We start from the raw sequence: 21,178 nt of genomic DNA on the forward strand, positions 1-21,178 counted from the left end.
GCTAAATATAGGGCTCAAGTTAAAGGAAGCCAGATTCTGGCTGGACATCAGGAAAAACTTCCTGACTGCTGGAGCAGTACGACAATGGAATCAGTTACCTGGTGAGGTTGTGGGCTCTCCCACACTAGAGGCCTTCAAGAGGCAGCTGGATAACCATCTGTCAGGGATGCTTTAGGATGGATTCCTGCATTGAGCAGGGGGTTGGACTTGATGGCCTTGTAGGCCCCTTCCAACTCTGCTATTCTATGATTCTATGATTCTACAGCTACCCACCCACTGAGGATATCTCCTTCATTATAGTCATTAATGGAGATCATGGTGGAGTCACTGCTTGGCACTGGATGAGGGATAGTATTATTTCTTTATTTGGCTTGGTTGATATACCTAGGGCTTTTCAAAGAACCCAAAATGCCTAGACCAAGTTTGGGGAAATCCAGGGTTAGCATATTCAGCTGAGTCTGATCATGGCTTGAAATGTTGCAGCTGAGAAACGAAGAATCATAGAACAGTAGAGTTGAAAGGGACTTATGAGGCCAACCCCCTGCTCAATGCAGGTATTCACCTTAAAGCATCCCTGACAGATGGTTGTCCGGCTGCCTCTTGAAGGCCTCTAGTGTGGGAGAGCCCATTTATTTATTTATTTATTTATTTATTTATTACTTTATTACATTTTTATACCGCCCAATAGCTGAAGCTCTCTGGGTGGGTCACAAAAATTAAAACCATTGAGAACGTAATAAAACATCAAACAATCTAAAAACCCAAATATAAAATAAAGTATAAAAAGCACAACCAGGATAAAACCACACAGCAGAAATTGATATAGGATTAAAATACAGAATTAAAACAGCAAAGTTTAAATTTAGATGTTAAAATACTGAGAAAATAAAAAGGTCTTCAGCTGGCGACGAAAAGAATACAGTGTAGGTGCCAGGCGGACCTCTCTGGGGAACTCGTTCCATAGGTCATTCCCTAGGACATTGGATCCATTGTTGTACTGCTCTAACAACCAGGAAGTTTTTCCTGATGTCCAGCTGGAATCTGGCTTCTTGTAACTTGAGCCTGTTATTCCATGTCCTGCACTCTGGGAGGATCGAGAAGAGATCCCGGCCCTCCTCTGTGCGACAACCGTTTAAGTATTTGAAGAGTGCTATCACGTCTCCCCTCAATCTTCTCTTCTTCAGGCTAAACATGCCCAGTTCTTTCAGTCTCTCCTCACAGGGCTTGTTCACATCGTGCATAGTTAAACTATGGAACAGGCTGCCACAAGATGTGATGCTGGACAACAGCTTAGACAGCTTTAAAAGCGGATTGGGCAAATTCATGAAGGCTAAAGTTCTCAATGGCTGCCAGGCATGATAGCTGGAAGAGGTGGTTTGCGTCTGAATGTCAGTTGCTGGGGAACACAAACACGAGGACGTCCTTGGACCCGTGTCCTACTTCCAGGCTTCCCTCTGGCAGCTAGGTGGCCACTGTGGAGGAACAGGATGTTGGACTAGATGGGCTGGCTGGGGGATGATGAGAATTGTAGTCCAACTCATCCGGATGGCACCAGATTGGAGGAGGCTGGTATCAGGTACCTTCCTGAGCGTTCCTGTCCTGTGCATCTCTGCTGCCTTTCTCATTCTTTATCCAGAGGGTGTCAGGATCTGGCATAGTTAGCCAGCCGGCCAAATCCTCCCATGGAGCTTGGGGAAATGGCACGCGCTTTAGTCTCCCTTCTTAGACACAGTCCTTTCTTTCCTGCTCAGCGCAGTGACGGATGGGCACTGGCGTTGTAAGCATTTTCCCCGATGCACGTCTCCGCTGCTCTGTCGGCTGCTGTGTCTGTTTTCCAGCCGTTGACAAGTGTTTTGTGAGTGCTGGGAGTTGGCCAGCGTCTTGCCTGTGGCAGAGCAGTTAAGGCTGTGACACAATCTCCAGAGCCGGAGCAATCACCACCTGCCACAGGAGCTATCAGCCAGAACACACGCCTGCTTCCTTCCTGCCTTTCTCTCCATGCCTCCAGCAGCCAATAGCATTCTTGCAATGAAAAATGACATGATCTGATACGAAGGGCCGAAAGAGATGTGACAGGAGTAGCCATGCTGGTCTGTTCATTACAGCCGCCGCTTTTCTTCCTAAGGCTGCCCCAATACCAGATGTGCACCAGTCCGGCAAGGAAAGTGCCTCCAGCAATGGAGCGCACAGTCGCATCGGTGTACGATAAAACAGTGAAACGACAAAACGAAACCCACGCTGAAACAAAGGCTAAATCCTAAAAAAAAAACCCACCACCGGCCTTCCTGATTTCCTGCTGAAGACAGACCCACACCGGCCTTCATAAAGAGCTGCTATCTTTCTAAGATTCTAGCTCAGGATTTTTGCGCTGGTGCTGTTGATTCTTCCTTGCTTGCTTTCTTGGTTATCCTGAACGAGAAAGTGTTTTTGTTGATCCGGTACGCCTTGGTGGGACAGTGTGTGTGTTTGCACAGGCGAGTGTGCTTTAAAGGGTGCCAGATTAACTGCCCTGTCGAGCAAGTTGTGCTATCATGTCTCCCCTCAATCTTCTCTTCTCCATGTTTAGCCTGGAGAAGAGAAGATGGAGGGGAGACATGAGAGCACTCTTCAAATACTTAAAAGGTTGTCAGACAGAGGAGGGCCAGGATCTCTTCTCGATCCTCTCAGAGTGCAGGACACGGAATAGTGGGCTCAAGTGAAAGGAAGCCAGATTCCAGCTGGACATCAGGAAAAACTTCCTGACTGTTAGAGCGGTACGACAATGGAATCAGTTGCCTGGTGAGGTGGTGGGCTCTCCCACACTAGAGGCCTTCAAGAGGCAGCCGGACAACCCTCTGTCAGGGATGCTTTAGGGTGGATTCCTGCATTGAGCAGGGGTTTGGACTTGATGGCCTTGTAGGCCCCTTCCAATTCTGCTATTCTATGATTCTATGATTCTATGATCCTGGCAGGAGATTTGGCCAGGAGAAGCCTGGCTTTGCATCCTAAGACAATCCCGGAAGGCAGCTGTGTTCACCCTGGCGCTCTAAACAGTATTATTATTATTATTATTATTATTATTATTATTATTATTATTATTTATTTATATAGCACCATCAGTGTACATGGTGCTGTACAGAGTAAACCAGTAGATAACAAGACCCTGCTGCATAGGCTTACAATCTAATAAAATCATAGTAAAACAATAAGGAGGGGAAGAGAATGCAAACAGGTACAGGGTAGGGTAAGCAGGCACAGGGTAGGGTAAAACTAACAGTATAAAGTCCGCACAACATCAAGTTTTAAAAGCTTTAGGAAAAAGAAAAGTTTTTAGTTGAGCTTTAAAAGCTGCGGTTGAACTTGTAGTTCTCAAATGTCCTGGAAGAGCGTTCCAGGCGTAAGGGGCAGCAGAAGAAAATGGACGGAGCCGAGCAAGGGAAGTAGAGGCCCTTGGGCAGGCGAGAAACATGGCATCAGAGGAGCGAAGAGCACGAGCGGGGCAATAGTGTGAGATGAGAGAGGAGAGATAGGAAGGAGCTAGACCGTGAAAAGCTTTGAGGGTCAACAGGAGAAGTTTATATTGGATTCTGAAGTGAATTGAAGAGATTCAATGAAGAGATTTCAGAAGCGGAGTAACATGGTCAGAGCGGCGAGCCAAGAAGATGATCTTTGCGGCGGAGTGGTGAACAGAAACCAACGGACTGATGTGAGAAGAAGGAAGGCCAGAGAGAAGAAGGTTGCAGTAGTCCAACCGTGAAATAACCAGTGCATGAACAAGCGTCTTGGCGGAAGAGACAGACAAAAATGATCGAATCCTGGCAATATTATACAGTTTCATCATCCACATTAGTAAAGAATTAGAGCACCGAAACAACGCCCACAACAAAACAGCAGACTTGGATCCCCACACTGAGTTCAGGGTTTGCTTGAGGTCATTGGTGGCAGCAACACAGGGTCTCGGCGGATGGAGATCTTTCCCCATCAACTGCTCTCTGAACCTTTTAGTTGGAGCTGCTGCTGGGATTGACCTTCTGCGTGCAAATCAGGTGTTCTGAGCTCCATCCTAAAGGCCATCTCAGGGCACCTCCTGCTGATTTGGAACCATATGGCAGGAAAGAAAGATGGAAGGCTTTGTGGTTCAATGACACAAGGAAGGAACCCTGGAACCACTGCTTCTTCTAGCTCAGTATTACCTGCTACAAGACCTCTTTGCAGTTTCTGGCAGGAGCCTTTCCCAGCTCTTACCTGGAGATGCTGGCGACTGAACGGGACTTGTGAATGGGAAGCAGGGGCTTCCCGGGTGAGGCGAAAAGGTGAGGAGCACATTTGAAGCAGGAAGGAGCAGGCGAAAAATATGTGGATAGTCAGCAGGAGGGGGTTATCAGGAGATAAGAACCACCATGGTAGGTTGGGAGCTTTGGCTATTGGGCAGTATAAAAATGGCAATAAACAAATAGGATGAGCAGTCCTACCCAGTTGAATTTTAAGATCCCTTTTTCTAATGGTGTGCTGCTTTTAATGATGCACTGGTTTTAAACGTTTGGATTTTTGTGAACCGCCCAGAGAGCTTCGGCTATTGGGCGGTATAGAAATGTAATAAATAAATAAATAATTTAGTTGTATGTATGTTATGGTGTTTTTATTAGTGTTGCACCCCGCCTCGATCCAGAGGGAGAGGCGGGTTGTTGTTGTTGTTGTTGTTGTTGTTGTTGTTATTATTATTATTATTATTATTATTATTATTATTATTATTATTTGGTTTGACATCTTGCCTCCCCAAAATAGCCAGCAAGCTGTCAAAAGGCCATTCGCAAGCAAACCAAGTAAAAAATGAAAAATAAGCTTCTGTAACCACGTACATGCCCACCTGCCTCCTGACTGTAAAATGTGTTTTTTTAAAAAAGATGGAAGGAGGCTGCAACAAGGAGAGTCAGTCCCTGTGGGCCTCCACCTGCCTATTCCGGCTCAGGTGCTCACCCGGGGCATTTCTTTTGCTTCTGCCCCATCACCTATCACTCTCTGGATGGCCATTTACGGGGGGCCCTGTGCTGCACTCCTGCAGTCACATACTTTAGGGTGTGACTTTAGTCACATGCTTTAGAGTGGATTCCTGCCTTGAGCAGGGGGTTGGACTCGATGGCCTTGTAGGCCCCTTCCAACTCTGCTATTCTATGATTCTGTGATTCTACCTACAGATAATATGTGCAATGTTCTTGTCCCTCAGTGCGTTGATCAAAATATAGGTTTGGGAAGGTGGGAATAAATTCAGGACGGAACGTACTTTCTCCATAACGGGAATGCGGAGTGCGCTTGAAGACCCAGACATTTCCACCAAGGAATAAATGCGCTTCCTGTATGGCATGTGCCAGAAGACGCTGAGTGGTGGCGGCAGCAGGAGAAAGTAAATTACCCAGGATGGCTTTGCTCACTTTCAGGAACCACATTTTGATAGCTGACTTTAGCAAACTCCTGTCTTTGCTCCTGGCGTCCTTATCTTAACTAGCACCTTCACAGTTTTGTTTAGCCCTGCAGATTTTCACTTACACGCACAAAGTTGTGGAAACGATAAGGGAGTGGATGTTCTGTGGGGCAGTGGCGACTTGCTTCAAGTCACGAAGAGGGGAGGAATTCTTTCTTTATCAGGAAAGGTCAACCAACAGAACAGCCCTGCCTGCAAAAACATGGCAGAGTATTCTTAGATTTATCGTTTTTATTCTATTTAAAATATCTTTAGACCACCTTCCCAAGATGGCTTGAGAAATTGGAGAAATTTGGCTGCTTCCATGCAGAGCCCTGGGGGGGCCCTGTGACTGCAGAACTGAAGTGGCCATTGACCACTGGGTGGTTGAACCCCCCTGGCCTCCCAGGAAGAACATCATAGCAAGAGGAAGGCCAGCTTTGACTCTTCCATCGGCCCGAGAAAGAGTGGCTGTGTGGACCTTCCTTTCCTCCTTCCTTGTCAGAACAAATGCTTGGCTCCAACTGCCAGTTGCCCTGAGGCAGTAAGCCTATATGCACTAGTTCCTGGAGAACATGGGTGGGAAGGCGCTGTTGCACCATGTTCTGCTTTGTTGGACCCTGGTCGGCAGCTGTTTGGCCATTGTGTGAACAGAGTGTTGGGCTAGATGGACCCTGGGTCTGATCAAGCAGGGCTCTTTGTCTGTTCTGACGCTGCAGGGCTGAAGGGAAGCACCTGCTGGCCTCTGCCATCAGCCAGAGGACTAACGGCTACTAGGTTGTGTGTGTATTAGAGCTGGGCAAGGTTTGAACCAGGGCCTACGGCTGAGCAGGAAAATGGCGAATCCCGTCCTAAAATGGCGGATCTGGATGGGATTGCACGCGCCCTGAAGGAGCAGGTTCGTAGCTTGGGGGTTCTTTTAGATCAGTGGTTCCCAAACTTTTTCAGGTCACCACCCCCTTGGTTCCACAAACTCATGCCCAGTGCCCCCTACCCTACACTATAAAAATCATTATTCAGAATAGCGGTTTTCAACGACCCACTAAGGAAGATAATAACAATAAAATTCAAAACAGTAACAATTAATTGAATATTTATTCAAAATCCAATTTCATTTTTTTTTTAGTTTATTCAATTAAACTTGATCCAGTGATATCATGTTTTCAAAGTCTGATGGTTGTTTAGCAAGAATATTAGATACCATATTTAGTAACTAGGGTAGAGTACCTCGCTATTCTGTAAATTCTTAATGTGATGGATGGGCTTGATGAAGTGATACCAGTTTCCCAATGTCTGGTTTAAAGTCACTTAACATGAGTCTTGAATCACCACGTTTAGTAATCTGGAGTCCATTTCTTTGCTTGGAGAGAAGTAGGCAGACCACACTAAAACCACATCCCACCAAATATGATGTTGGAAATGCAACCAGGAGCTTCTGAACCACTCTCCATAGTGCAGGATAGCGGGGCACACCACGCAGGGTATGTCTCTTCATTAGCGTTTTTGTGCTTTTGAAACATTTCAATTCACCATTAAAAGGACTCTTCTTAAACAGTATTAATACATGTGTGGATTCTTCCCCTATATGGCTTGGGACCAAACTACCTTCTCCCATAAAAATGTCCCTGGGTTTTAAGACCTTCTGGAGAGGCGCTTCTCAGAAAAGACCACCTCGAGCGCCCCCCTGATGCCCCCTTGCCTCTTAGCACCCCCCTATGCAATCCCACCGCCCCCAAGGGGGCAGTACCGCCCACTTTGGGAACCACTGTTTTAGATCCATCATTGTCACTTGAGACTCAGGTGACCTCAGTGGCACGGAGTGCCTTCTACAAACTCAGGTTGGTGGCCCAGCTACGCCCCTATCTGAACATGGATAACCTGGCTTCAGTTGTCCATGCTCTGGTAACCTCCAAGTTAGATTACTGCAATGCGCTCTATGTAGGGCTGCCTTTGAAGATGGTTCGGAAGCTGCAGCTCATGCAAAATGCAGCGGCCAGATTGATTTCGGGAACCAGAAGGTTCAACCATATAACACCTGCTCTGGTCCGCTTGCACTGGCTGCCTGTATGTTTCCGAGCTCAATTCAAGGTGCTGGTTTTGACCTATAAAGCCTTACATGGCTTGGGACCACAATACCTGATGGAACACCTCTCCCGACGTGAATATACCCGGTAACTACGTTCAACATCTAAGGTCCTCCTCCGGGTGCCTACTCCGAGAGAGGCTCAGAGTGTGGCAACGAGGGACAGGGCCTTTTCGGTGGTGGCCCCTAGACTGTGGAACGATCTCCCTGACGAGGCTCGCCTGGCACCAACGCTGCTATCTTTCCAGCGCCAGGTTAAGACTTCCCTCTTTGCCCAGGCATATGGCAGCACATCTTAATCACCCACATGTTTATTTTTTTAACGGTTTTTAATGCTTTATGTGTGTATGTTCTGTGTTTTAGAATTTGTATACTAATTTTGATCTTAATTTTAGAATTTCTGTAAGCCGCCCAGAGAGCCCTGGCTATGGGGGCGGTATATAAGTGTAATAAATAAATAAATAAATAAATAAATAAAATGGCCTCTGAGCCTCGGATTCAAATATCCAAGGTTCAAACCTTGCACAGCCCTCGTGTGTATATATGATTAAAGGCAGGGAGGCTCACCTGTCCAGGTCAGGTGAAGATGATATTGCGGAGGTCATGTAACTTCAAGAATCGGTATCTGAACTGACTTGCTTTCCTCTTCCTTCCCTGTTCCTATTCCTTTATGCACTGTGTCTTTTAGATTGTGAGTCTACAGGCAAGGACTGTCTTGCCTTTTAATCTCTGTACAGACCTAACCTAGCCTAATGTAAGAGCCCTCATTTTACATCTGGGATACCTGGCTGGAGTGTTAATCCTCCAAATACGCATTTAGGATTTCTGTTGGACTCTCTGCCGGTCCGATCTTTTCAACTTCAATACGCTGATGATCCGCAGCTCTATCTTTCCTTTTCAACTGCTGCCAAGGAGGCTGTAGAACCCCTAACCCCTTGCCTTGGACGTAGTGAGGGACTGGATATAGGTGAATGAATAGTTTATTTGTTTGTAGCGCAAAGACCATTACAAAATACAGAATTGCTCACAAATAGCAACACACATTATTTAAAATATTCGAGGTACAATCTTTTTCTCAACCAAGGGTGAACAAACTGAGGCTTGATCCCTGCAAGATGGAGGTTCTGCTAATCAGAAGACCGTCTGGGATTCAGGGTTCAACTTGTTCTGCACAGGACAGCTCCCCCTCTGAAAGATCCGATATGCCGCTTGGATCCAGCCCTGCTTCTGGAAAATCAGTTGTCGATGGTGGTCATCAGCACCTTCGCTCAGCTTTGTCGGGTGCACCAGCTGTGTCCTTTCTAGGGAAAGGAAGATTTGGCAGCAATGATTCATGCCTTAATCACTTCTCGTTTAGATCAATGTAATGAGCGCTACATGGCGCTGTCCTTGAAAAGCCGTCGGTAATGCAAAATGTGGCAGTTAGACTTTTGTCAAGAGCGTGCTTTCTAGATCACATCACACCAATTTCGCTGACTTCCAGTTTGCTTCCATGCTGGATTTGACCTAGAAAGCCCTAAACTGTTTTGGCCCAGGATGTCTGGATGACGTCCTCCTTCCGCATGAACCTCCCCATCATTTATGATCTTCATTAGAGGTCCTGTTGTATCTCCCACACCGAGAGATGTTTTAAAAATGTTTTTAGGATGTTTTTAACAATATTATGTTTTAATTGAGTATTATGTATTTTATCATTTGTTATTGTTCCCCGCCTCGATCAGAATGGAGAGGCGGGTAAGAAATAAATTTATTACTATTATTATTATTATTGGTTGGTGGTAAAGCCTTTTCAGTAGCACTGTGGACCTCCCTATTTATTTATTTACTTATTAATTAATTGCATTTATATCCAGCCTTTTTTCCTCCAAGGAACCCAAGGTGGCATATATAACCCTCCTCCTCTCCATTGTATCTGCACAACAACAACCCTGTGAGGTGGGTTGGGCTGAGAGTCTGTACCTGGCCCCAAGTCACCCGGTAGGCTTCCATGGCCAAGTGTGGACTAGAACAGGGACTGGCCGGCGAGATCATATTACGCCAGTCCTTTTACAACTTCATTGGCTGCCAGTCCAGGTCCGGGCCCAATTCAAAGTGCTGGTATTGACATTTAAAGCCCTAAACGGTTTGGGGCCAGGTTATTTGAAGGAACGCCTCCTCCCATATGTACCTGCCCGGACCTTAAGATCATCTGCAGGGGCCCTTCTCTGTGAGCCCCTGCCGAAGGAAGTGAGGCAGGTGGCTAGTAGGAGGAGGGCTTTCTCCACTGTGGCACTCCGGTTGTGGAATGAGCTCCCCAGAGAGGTCCACCTGGTGCCTACGCTGTACTCCTTTCGTCGCCAGCTGAAGACCTTTTTATTCTCTCAGTATTTTAACACTTAATTTTAAATTAAATTTAAATTTTACTGTTCTAACTCTGTATTTCAATCTTATATCAATTTCTGCTGCGTGGTTTTATCCTGGTTGTGCTTTTTATACTGTATTTTGTATTTGGGTTTTTAACCTGTTGGTTGTTTTATTATGGTTTTAATTTTTGTGAACTGCCTAGAGAGCTTCGACTATTGGGCGGTATAAAAATGTAATAAATAAATAAATAAATAAATAAAACCCGGATCTCCCAACTCCCAGCCCAACACTTTAGCCACTACACCACATTGCCTCTCTTAGACAGGAAATAAAGAGGGTTCTGTTCTGCTGGGCTTTTGATACTCTGTTCTGTTGTTGTTGTTGTTATTATTATTATTATTATTATTATTATTATTTATTTATTTATATAGCACCATCAATGTACATGGTGCTGTACAGAGTAAAACAGTAATTTTAACATCACTTTCCAGTTTTGTGGTGCGTTTTTTGCTCCTGTGTTTCTTATTTTTTACCATTTTTAAAAAATTGTGCATTGCCCTGGGTGCCTGGCAGCGTGCGACGTCTCAGTGTAACAAATTTCAATGAAGTTCATTCAAAGCAAAAAAATAATCCTGCGGGGTCCTCGGCCCAAATTCCGAAACTGGCGAATCGGGGCCACCTGCCAAGAGTCAGCCATCGCTGAGGCGGCTTTTCCAAAATGGCGGCTCCTCTCCCGCTCGGGTCTGAACGGGTGTCTTTCCTTCTTGCCCAGATGACTTTGTGAAGCAGAGCCGGGGGCTGCTGCTGCTGTACTCTCTGAAGAACCCGTCCTTCCCGGAGTACGTCTTCAACAGCGAGAGCGGCATCATGTGCCTCGACATCCACACCGACCACCCCTGCCTCATTGTCACGGGTTTCTACGACGGGAACGTGGCCATCTACAACCTGAAGAAGCCCGCCAGCTCCCAGCCCGGCTACAAGAGCAGCGCCAAGTCTGGCAAGCACACGGACCCCGTCTGGCAGGTGGGTGCTGTGGCCGCGCTCAGCCCTCGCTCCCCGCCCCACTGCTCCACTCCCCTTCCTTCCCCACAACTGACCTTTCCTTTTCCAGGTCCCAATAATGCGGCCCCTACATAAACAGTAGGGTCTCATCAAGATGCTCCCACCCCCACCCCCACTTTAAAATACGCCTGAGCCTCATTAAGCAGCATACATAAATCATCCCCTCCTCTCTCTCATTCTCTCTCTCTCTCTCCCTCCCCTTTTTCTTTCTTCCATCCCTCCTCCTCCTGGCGTTCATTTTCTCCAAAGTGGTCTTCCCAGTGTGGTGCAGCCATAATAGCCTTCTTTCTGAGGCGACCGGGAGTGCCATCAATAAATGCTCCTTGGGTAGCAGCATCTCCTCTGATGGCTGGCAGTCTTCCTCTGCGTTGATCCCATTAAAGGCCCTAGCCAGACAAGGAGCCTCTGCCCTTTGCTGCTATTTTTGAGATAAGACCTGATCAGGTGGCCCTTGGGTCCTTCTAGCTTCACGCTAAGAAGGGAATGGGATGCAGTGCAGGAACGAGAAGAGGTCACGCGTTGTTGAAAAGTTCTGCATAAGGAGGGTAATCCTTAGCCAGAGAAGGTCTCATTCATCTCTCCGCTTTTGCAAGACATCACAGGTCTGAAAAAAAAATCACATCAGAACACTAGCTGCTGGTTCCTTAGTCCTGACGTCTGAGTGCCGCTGCCTTAAAAACAGCCTCTGTTTGCAACTAGTAGTTTAAAAGCCTAAACATTTCTCAGGATACTGGTATCTTGAGCACTCGAGGATGTGGTGAGGTAGAGGTGAGCCTAACCCAAACAAATGCTTTTGTGTGTTTGTGTGTAACCCCTGATAATGCAGGTCACAGATTCGTTCGGATATTTTACCCTGGGTGGCTCTAAAATAATAAAGTTGTTTCAAAGGAGGGGAAATAGCTCAAGTATTTAAAGGGTACTTTATCACAAATTTGTAAAACAAATAACTTGCAACATGTTTTAAGCAACAGTACAATTCCAGTTTCTTCAGCATCCCTCCAAGAGGGTACACTGCACACAAACAGAAATGGCATGTGTAGAAACCACCAGAGCAACAAAACAAAACAAAAAGCCAAAATGCTGTAGAGTTTCTCTACACGAGCGATTTATTGCAAACTTGTGTCTGGTCTCTCACTGAAGTTTGCGTATCCTTTACATGATATTGTCAGCCTCCAGGACATCTCCCATGCTTTCTATCCTGCTTTCAAAAAGATGAGAGACAAGCTGAAATAAAAATTAATGTGGCATATCAGCAGTGTGTAATGACAGTGTACTGCTATAATATAGCCACTAGATGGTGATGTTTCACTGAACATATAGAGCATTGCTAAGAAAGGACTTTTTCGATTCCATATCACATGTTCACTGTCTAAAGGAGCCCATCGTAAACCTGGAAAGACTCCGGAAGAAGACAGCCCAGTAGGGTTGTGGGAGTTTTGCTTAATGTAGAGAAGCTCTTAGACGTCCTCAGCCCAATAGAAGTCCTGTTCTCCCGCAGAGATAGTGAAAAGCGCTCCTCTTGCTGGTACAGCAGCTTGGGTCTGTAATCTGTAAAATTAGGGGTGTGTCTCTGTAAATAAATGCCAGGCCACAGGCCTTCGCCCTTGTGTGGAGTTTCTCCTGCTCTTGGCTGGGCTGAGTGACGTATTTTGGTGTCCTTACAGGTGGCGCCATGGAAGCAGCTTCAGCAGAGTTATATGTGGCTGTGTGGGCAGGGGTGGGGGAGTTGAGGGCAGCATAGATGTTTTTGCACATGTTGAACTGGCCTAAACCATCTCTGCATTACCAGAAAGATGAAGTGTCCAGGGAAAAGCAGGTCTTGCAGAAGGCCGGCTGTGTGGGACTGCACAGACCACAATGGCTCCACAAGGGTCCTGTCATATACTGATATGAATAAACCAATCTACAGTTCTTGCTTTTCAATATAAAACTGTCCAGGGCAGCTTCTACCCCACCCACCCCCAGAACAAAAAAGACAAAGAATAAAAAGCATAATTAAAACTCCATATAATGACTAAATGCAAACTCAATAAAATCAGTAAAGCACAGAATACATGCAGCATTAAACAACAAATGGCATAAGAATAACATGTTCAAAATAAAATCAACCTCACTATTAATTAAATGCATGCACAAATAAATTGGTATTAAGATGGCACCTCAAAGTACGAAGACCAGGTGAACTTTTCCACAATTGGGGTGACAACACAGAAGAGGCCTTCTCTCTGGTCATCCATCATCGTCTCCACCTCTAAAGATCATTTCAGCGGGAGATGTTCAGGACTGAACCAGGGATGTGCGTGCAATGCACACACTCCCTCACAGGGGTATGGCTGGCCATGGTTGAAGGTCTTCCTCCCCCTTGTTTAGACTGGGGGACATCTGAAGCCCGGCAGAAGCCCCGTGAATCCTCCCCAAAGATTAGTGCTGCTTGTGTATTCGTCTTCTTTCCTGAGAGAGCCGATGCGGCTTTTCCTTGAGTTTTTGTTTGGGTGAGTAATGCCCTCTGTTATTTTTAAACTGCTCCCCAGGCGTTGAGGCTGTCAGGTCTGCAGCCGGTTTCCTGCCCGGTGCAGAACGTGTGCCTGGATTGCTTGTCTGGAAAGAAATCTGCTCTCTTTTTAATAGAAGTATAGCTTCCAAATCATGTGAGGTCCTGGTTCCTCTCTATTCAGCCCTGGTTAGGCTTCATCTAGAGTATTGCGTCCAGTTCTGGGCTCCACAATTCAAGAAGGACGCAGACAAGCTGGAGCGTGTTCAGAGGAGGGCAACCAGGATGATCTGGGGTCTGGAAACAAAGCCCTGTGAAGAGAGGCTGAAAGAACTGGGCATGTTTAGCCTGGAGAAGAGAAGATTGAGGGGAGACATGAGAGCACTCTTCCAATACTTAAAAGGTTGTCACACAGAGGAGGGCCAGGATCTCTTCTCGATCCTCCCAGAGTGCAGGACACGGAATAACGGGCTCAAGTTAAAGGAAGCCAGATTCCAGCTGGACATCAGGAAAAACTTCCTGACTGTTTGAGCAGTACGACAATGGAATCAGTGACCTAGGGAGGTGGTGGGCTCTCCCACACTCGTGGCCTTCAAGAGGCAGCTGGACAACCATCTGTCAGGGATGCTTTAGGGTGGATTCCTGCATTGAGCAGGGGGTTGGACTTGATGGCCTTGTAGGCCCCTTCCAACTCTTCTATTCTATGATTCAGTGATTCTATGACCCCCAAATCTGCTTCAATAAGTCCCCCAACACCCAGAATGGATTTGGCAGTACATGGAGGGCTTGAGTGGTGAAAAAGATGTGTTCTGCCCGCATGATCCGTTCCACTGATAGATGGACACGGCTGGATACAACCATTTGTAACTAAGCAGTAGTGCCTGTCTTTGATTTTCCTCCTCCTCCCTCAAAATCGTTTTTCTTTTATGTTGTGCCTTTTAGGTTGTAAGCCTTGGGACAGGGTCTGTCTTACTTTTGATCCTTTTAAGCTGCTTTGGGAGACTTTTCTGGCAGAAGAGCTGCATAGAAATGCTTTAAATAAATGGATAAATAATAGATACTGCAGTATCTGTCCCACATATCACTGAAAAAGTTATACATACAAATGTTGATAACTCTCAAATTTCTACCCCCTTTTTGCGGAAAAACGGCATCACCAGAAAATATAATAAAGGAGCAATCCTATTTCAATAATTCCAGACATTTTAGTGTGTGTGTGTGTATGCGTATGCATTTAATATTAATCGCTTGTAAGCCACCTTGGGAGCATAAAATCAACCTAAAAATATCATTGGGGTGCAATCCTACACATGTTTAGACAGAAAAAGTCCTGCAACTCCCAACATTCCCTAGCCAGCATTCCCTTACCTGCGATTAAGGCTCACTGAACTCAATGGGATTTACTTCTGAGTAGACACATATAGGATTATTTATTTATTTTATTTATTACATTTATATACCGCCCCATAGCCAAAGCTCTCTGGGCAGTTTACAAAAGTTAAAAACAGTAAACATTAAAAAAGTATACAAAATTTAAAAACCATCAGAAACATAAAAAACAACAGTATAAAAACAACAGTATCTATTTAAAAACAACAGTTCTAGGGTCCGTTAGAAAACAAACTTAGCGTTGTTAAATGCTGTTAAATGCCTGGGAGAAGAGAAAAGTCTTGACCTGGCGCCTGAAAGATAACAGTGTTGGTGCCAGGTGAGCCTCATTGGGGAGATCATTCCACAGTCGGGGGGCCACCACCGAAAAGGCCCTCTCCCTTGTTGCCACCCTCTGAGCTTCCCTCGGAGTAGGCACTCGGAGGAGGACCTTAGATGTTGAGCGCAGTGTATGGGTAGGTTCATGTCGGGAGAGGCATTCCATCAGGTATTGCGGTCCCAAGCCATGTAGGGCTTTATAGGTTAAGACCAGCACCTTGAATTGGGCTCAGAAACATATAGGCAGCCAATGCAAGCGGGCCAGAATCGGTGTTATATGCTCAAACCTCCCTGTTCCAGCTATCAGTCTGGCTGCTGCATTTTGCACAAGCTGCAGCTTCCGAACCGTCTTCAAAAGCTGCCCCTTGTAGATTGTGCTGTAATGCAATAACTAGAATTCTAAACAAGATAAAAACAGAAAAACAACATATATATATATATAACAGATTAAAGTCTATTGGAATGTACTATTAAAAGAATGTACTATTAAAAGTCCAAGAGAACAAGATGGATGTCCAGAGCCAATGCCAGAACCCAACATTTTTGGGTACCTGCCATGGCCCCCAGCAGGGCCCACTGCCGGTGCAGCCCACCGTGTCCTTGGGCTCACGTTCACTGCAAGGTGAACATGTCATGGCGGTGGGGTTCTATAATCTGAGGGCCACCACCAAAAAGACTCTCTCTCCAGTAGCTGATCACCTGACTTTCAGAAGGCGGAAGTACCTGGAGAAGGTCTTCTGAAAGGAAATCTTAAATGACTGGCAGGTTCAAGGAAACGCTGGTCCTTCAGATAGCCCAATCTAGCAGGAAACAAAGACCATCTGTGCAGCCCTCTTCTCAATACCAGCCATGGCAAGGATTCCAGGAAGCAAAACTTGAAAGAGTCCAGGTTCCCCCATCCCTATCTATATCCTCAGGGGTCCTTCTCCGCGACCCCCTGCCAAAGGAAGTGAGGCAGGTGGCTACCAGGAGGAGGGCCTTCTCTGCTGCGGCACCCCGGCTGTGGAATGAGCTCCCTAAGGAGGTTCACTTGGCACCTACATTATATGCTTTTAGACGCCAGGTGAAGACCTTTTTATTCTCCCAGCATTTTAACAGTCTATAAATAAATTTTAACTTGGTGTTTTAAACTTGTAATTTTGTTGCTGCTGTTTTTATCTGGTTGAGCTTTTATATTGTATTTTATATTATGGTTTTATACTGTTGTTTTATACTTTGAATGTTTTTAATTTTTGTGAACCGCCCAGAGAGCTCCGGCTATTGGGCGGTATAGAAATGTAATAAATAAATAAACAAACAAACAAAAAAGATACCACACTCCAGACGTGCTCTATAACCAGGGAATTCTTAAACAAGGAGGGATATCAGATCCCCGTCTGAGTGAGAGGATGACCAAGAATTAAGAAAAGAAGTCTACCAAACGTTGATTAATGACACCTCATGCAACAGGAGAGAAACCTACACTAACAGGAGGTGGTCGAATTGATGGAACTGGTCCGAAAAGGTGGAAGAGAAGGCTTTTCTTTGCCCACCATGGTTGCCCTTTGCATTGGACTGAGAGCGCGTAGCCCCGCTTTGCTGCTTGCCTGACTGGGGACAAGGACGTTAATCTGACAAGGCAAGGGTTCAAAGGGGCTTTGCGTCCTGCGCTCAGCTCCGCCAGCCTCTGTCACATCTGAGATACTCGCGCAATTTAACACAGCTCTGCTTCAGAGGAGGGACTGATGCCCACGTCCACTGCTTTCTTGAGAGAGAGAGAGAGAGAGAGAGAGCGCATTGGCTCAAGGATGCTCCCCCCTCCCTCTTTGGTCTTTGGAACTTTTCAGGATCTCCTTTGCTAAAGCAATAATAATAATAATAATAATAATAATAATAATAATAATAATAATAATACTATTACAGTTCACAAAAATTAAAAACATTCAAAGTATAAAACAACAGTACAAAACCATACTATAAAATACAATATAAAAGCTCAACCAGATAAAAACAGCAGCAATGCAAAATTACAAATTTAAAACACCAAGTTAAAATTTATTTATAGACTGTTAAAATGCTGGGAGAATAAAAAGGTCTTCACCTGGCGTCTGAAAGCATATAATGTAGGTGCCAAGCGAACCTCCTTAGGGAGCTCATTCCACAGCTGGAATGAGGATACTGGGGAACATGGGTGGGTGGGACGGTGCTGTTGCACCATGTTCTGCTTTGTTGGACCTTGGCCAACAGCGGCTTGACCACTGTATGAACAGAGGGCTGGATTAGATGGACCCTTGGTCTGATCAGGCAGGGCTCTTCTTACGTTCTTATGTTCATAAAGTTGCCCACCTCATGCAGTTGAGCTTAAAAGAAAATCTTCCATTGGCACCAATGAGTCTTTTCTAAGCTTCATTGCCTTGCATGGGGAGGTATTTTGGGGGTGTTAGAGCAAGCAGGAAAGAGGAAGGATCCACGGGGACCCCCCTTGGAAATCTACACACACACCCATGCCAATTAAGTACAAGGGGGGAAATCCCATTGGTACCATTAAAAATAAGCTTTAATTGCCACACAGGGGTGTGGGTGAGTTTCCAGCATTTGGGGAGGGGGTTAAGTGTTCCCTCCCTTACTGCAATCCCCCTCCTGCTCTCCTCCATGGCAATTAAGCTAACGAGGGGGGGGGATCTGCCATTGGCATCCATGGACAGTCAGCAACGTAGGGGAAAAGATTTGGGGCCAGACCCCCCCAGGACTTACAAAGCAGGGCCTTGTTCAGCTTGGCTCCAGCCCCTTGACTTCTGCACCTCCAGCATTGTGGAGTCACCGCACAATTAGGAGACTGAGCTCGGTGGTTCAGGGGCTGCCGGACATGCGGGACTTAGGCTTCAGTACCAGCTTGCTGGAGCATTGTCAGCTGACCCTCAAGGACCAATCCTGATCCACCAAACTCTATAAAACCCCAGCATCATTGCCTCTAGCGCGAGGGCTCTGCCCATGGGCATTGCTGGGCACTTGAAAGCTTTGGGCCACAAATTGGGGACTGGAGCTTAATGAAGGACAGGCATTGTTTTTCTTGAATGGTGCGGTGTGGCTAAAAGTGGGAGGGGGTGGTGCTCACAGGGCAACCTAAAAGGCGGAAGGGGCAGAGGTGGAAAAGGGCAGGCTGGCACCTTGGGGGCTCGCAGGAGCTTGCAGGAAGCTGGATGGTGGTGGCTGGAAGACGCGTTCCCGGAACTCCGAGATCGCATCTTCCAGCTCCTCCTGCCCGGGGCTGATTTTGGCATTCCCCTGCACTGGCGCGATTGCGCCAGTGAAGTAGAAGGCCAAAATTGGCCCTGAGAGGGGACTGGAGGACACGTTCTCGGAAGTCATAGAATCATAGAATCATAGAATAGCAGAGCCGGAAGGGGCCTACAAGGCCATCGAGTCCAACCCCCTGCTCAATGCAGGAATCCACTCTAAAGCATCCCTGACAGATGGTAGTCCAGCTGCCTTTTGAATGCCTCTAGTGTGGGAGAGCCCACAACCTCCCTAGAAGGAGGCTTCCGGGAACGTTCCTCCAGCCCCCGCCCCCAGTGCCGATCTAGCCTTCTCCTGTGCTAGATTGGTGCTGGGGGAGGGCTGGAGGATGCATTCCCGGAAGCCCTATGAAGAGAGACTGAAAGAACTGGGCATGTTTAGCCTGGAGAAGAGAAGACTGAGGGGAAACATGAGAGACTCTTCAAATACTTAAAAGGTTGTCACACAGAGGAGGGCCAGGGTCTCTTCTCGATCCGCCCAGAGTGCAGGACACGGAATAACGGGCTCAAGTTAAAGGAAGCCAGATTCCAGCTGGACATCCAGAAAAACGTCCTGACTGTTAGAGCAGTACGATAATGGAACCAGTTACCTAGGGAGGTCATGGGCTCTCCCACACTAGAGGCTTTCAAGAGGCAGCTGGACAACCATCTGGACAGCCAGGGATGCTTTAGGGTGGATTCCTGCATTGAGCAGGGGGTTGGCCCCGATGGCTTTGTAGGCCCCTTCCAACTCTGCTATTCTATGATTCTATGATTCTAAGTCAGGGAATGGAATACGTCTTCCAGCCCTTTCCCGGTTGAATTGGGGACCAGTCCCGGTTGCCCCGGAAACCTCCATTTTTCTGGAGGTCTCCAGTGTTTCCTGGTGAATCTGGTCACCCTAGGATAGAGGGCTTCTCCCACACACCCTAGGATAGAGGGCTTCTCCCACACACCCTCCTCCTCCAGATCTGAAAGTGGCCCAGGAGTAAATCTCTGTTCAAGCCAGAATGCAGGTGGCCTTCTGAATGCTGTTGGCCCATATAGGGGAGAAGAAAGCGTTGACTGACTGACGTCAAGTATGGGGGGCCTTTTTGTCTGTTGAAATGCACATGGGCACATCGTCATTTTGCCACAGACCCAGCAGCCGTTCGTTCCTCGCAGTGGCACGTCTGGGAACGCCGCACCGCCTATCGCTTTCTTTATCTTCAGATAAGTGGCAGGACTCAAACATTTGCATTTAAAAGGGAGCCCTGATAGCTTTAAAAACAGCAACACTGGCTGTGTTCTGATTTTCTTTTTGATCTGAACTGAAGTTGTGTATCCATATCATTCCATCAGGCCTTATTCACAGCCCCGCATCCTATTTATTTCACAAAAGAAATGCATTGAAGCCTCATCTATTGCCATGAATGAAGCAGTCACAGTGTGGCTGTGCTCCAGAGAAGGCACCCAGAGGTAGATGAACCTGTATTTGAAAAACGGAAGGAGCGTTCATTTTGAAAGTGCAAAGCTGCGTCAGAGAAGCAATGAGTGAGCTTCTTGGGGGTTACAGCTCCTCTTGCACTCCATGTCCAAACTTTGGATGGGTTTGATTAAAGCTGGGGAAGGGTCCTCAAGATTGATCTGGCACTATGCTGGCCGGAGGCACATTTTTTGGATTCTCATTCTAGCTTGGTTTCATGGGCCCTGCTAAAGGACACCTTCTTCTAGGAGCTCCCACTCCCCAAAATGGATGATGCTATTGAACCACCCATATCAGGAGACTTGGGAGAGCCTGGGCCCTCAAGAAAAAGGGCCACAGGTCCCTCCCGACAGAAAGAGGGGAGTTCTGTGTCAGAGACAGAGGCTGAGCAACCCCCTCTCCCCAGTCACAGAGAGTGTTGTCTGCTTAAGTGGCAAATCAGCAGGGACTCCTTTAAAAATAAGCACCCAACTCCAAAGAAGGACTCCTCAAGCGGAGGAGACTCCTCAGGAGCAAGGCTTTTAATGTAGTGCAGCTGAGCCTTGACTGAGGCTCAGGAGGCTCTGGCAACATAAGCCTGCATTATCGGTCTAGCTCAGTGGTTCCCAAACTTTTTCAGGTCACCACCCCCTTGGTTCCACAAACTTGTGCCCAGTGCCCCCGACCCTACACTATAAAAATCATTATCGGTCTAGCTCAGTGGTTCCCAAACTTTTTCAGGTCACCGCCCCCTTGGTTCCACAAACTTGTGCCCAGTGCCCCTGACCCTACACTATAAAAATCATTATTCAGAACAGCGGTTTTCAATGACCCACTAAGGAAGATAATTTATTTATTGCATACATTTCTATACCACCCAATAGCCGAAGCGCTCTGGGCGGTTTACAAAATTATAAAAATAATAACAATAAAAATTATAAATAACAATAATTTTTTTTAAAAAACCCAATAAAATTCAACACAGTAACAATTAATTGAATATTTATTCAAAATCCAATTGCATTTTTAAAATTTATTCAATTAAACATAATTGATGAACTTGATCCAGTGATATCATCTTTTCAAAGTCTGATAGTCATTTAGCAAGAATATTAGATATCACATTTAGTAACTAGGGTAGAGTACCTCACTATTCTGTAAATTCTTAATGTGATGGATGGGCTTCTTAAACGGTATTAATACCTGTTTGAATTCTTCCCCTATATGTCTTGGGACCAAACTACCTTCTCCCATAAAAATGTCCCTGGGTTTTAAGACCTTCTGGAGAGGCGCTTCTCGAAAAAGACCACCTCGAGCGCCCTTGCCTCTTAATTCCCCCCTATGCAATCCCACCCAC

The 21,178-nt window shown here is 46.3% G+C and overlaps 1 protein-coding gene across 1 annotated transcript in view; it reads left to right on the forward strand.

Moving 5' to 3' along the window:
- Positions 1-21,178, forward strand: part of DNAI1 (dynein axonemal intermediate chain 1) — a 211,084-nt gene that overhangs the window by 70,517 nt on the left and 119,389 nt on the right. The window contains exon 13 of the mRNA XM_063128314.1: positions 10,636-10,886. Coding sequence (XP_062984384.1) covers positions 10,636-10,886 — 251 coding nt within the window. The remainder of the gene's footprint in view (positions 1-10,635; positions 10,887-21,178) is intronic.

Source organism: Elgaria multicarinata, chromosome 6 (assembly GCF_023053635.1).
Source record: "Elgaria multicarinata webbii isolate HBS135686 ecotype San Diego chromosome 6, rElgMul1.1.pri, whole genome shotgun sequence".
Taxonomy (NCBI): Eukaryota; Metazoa; Chordata; class Lepidosauria; order Squamata; family Anguidae; genus Elgaria; species Elgaria multicarinata.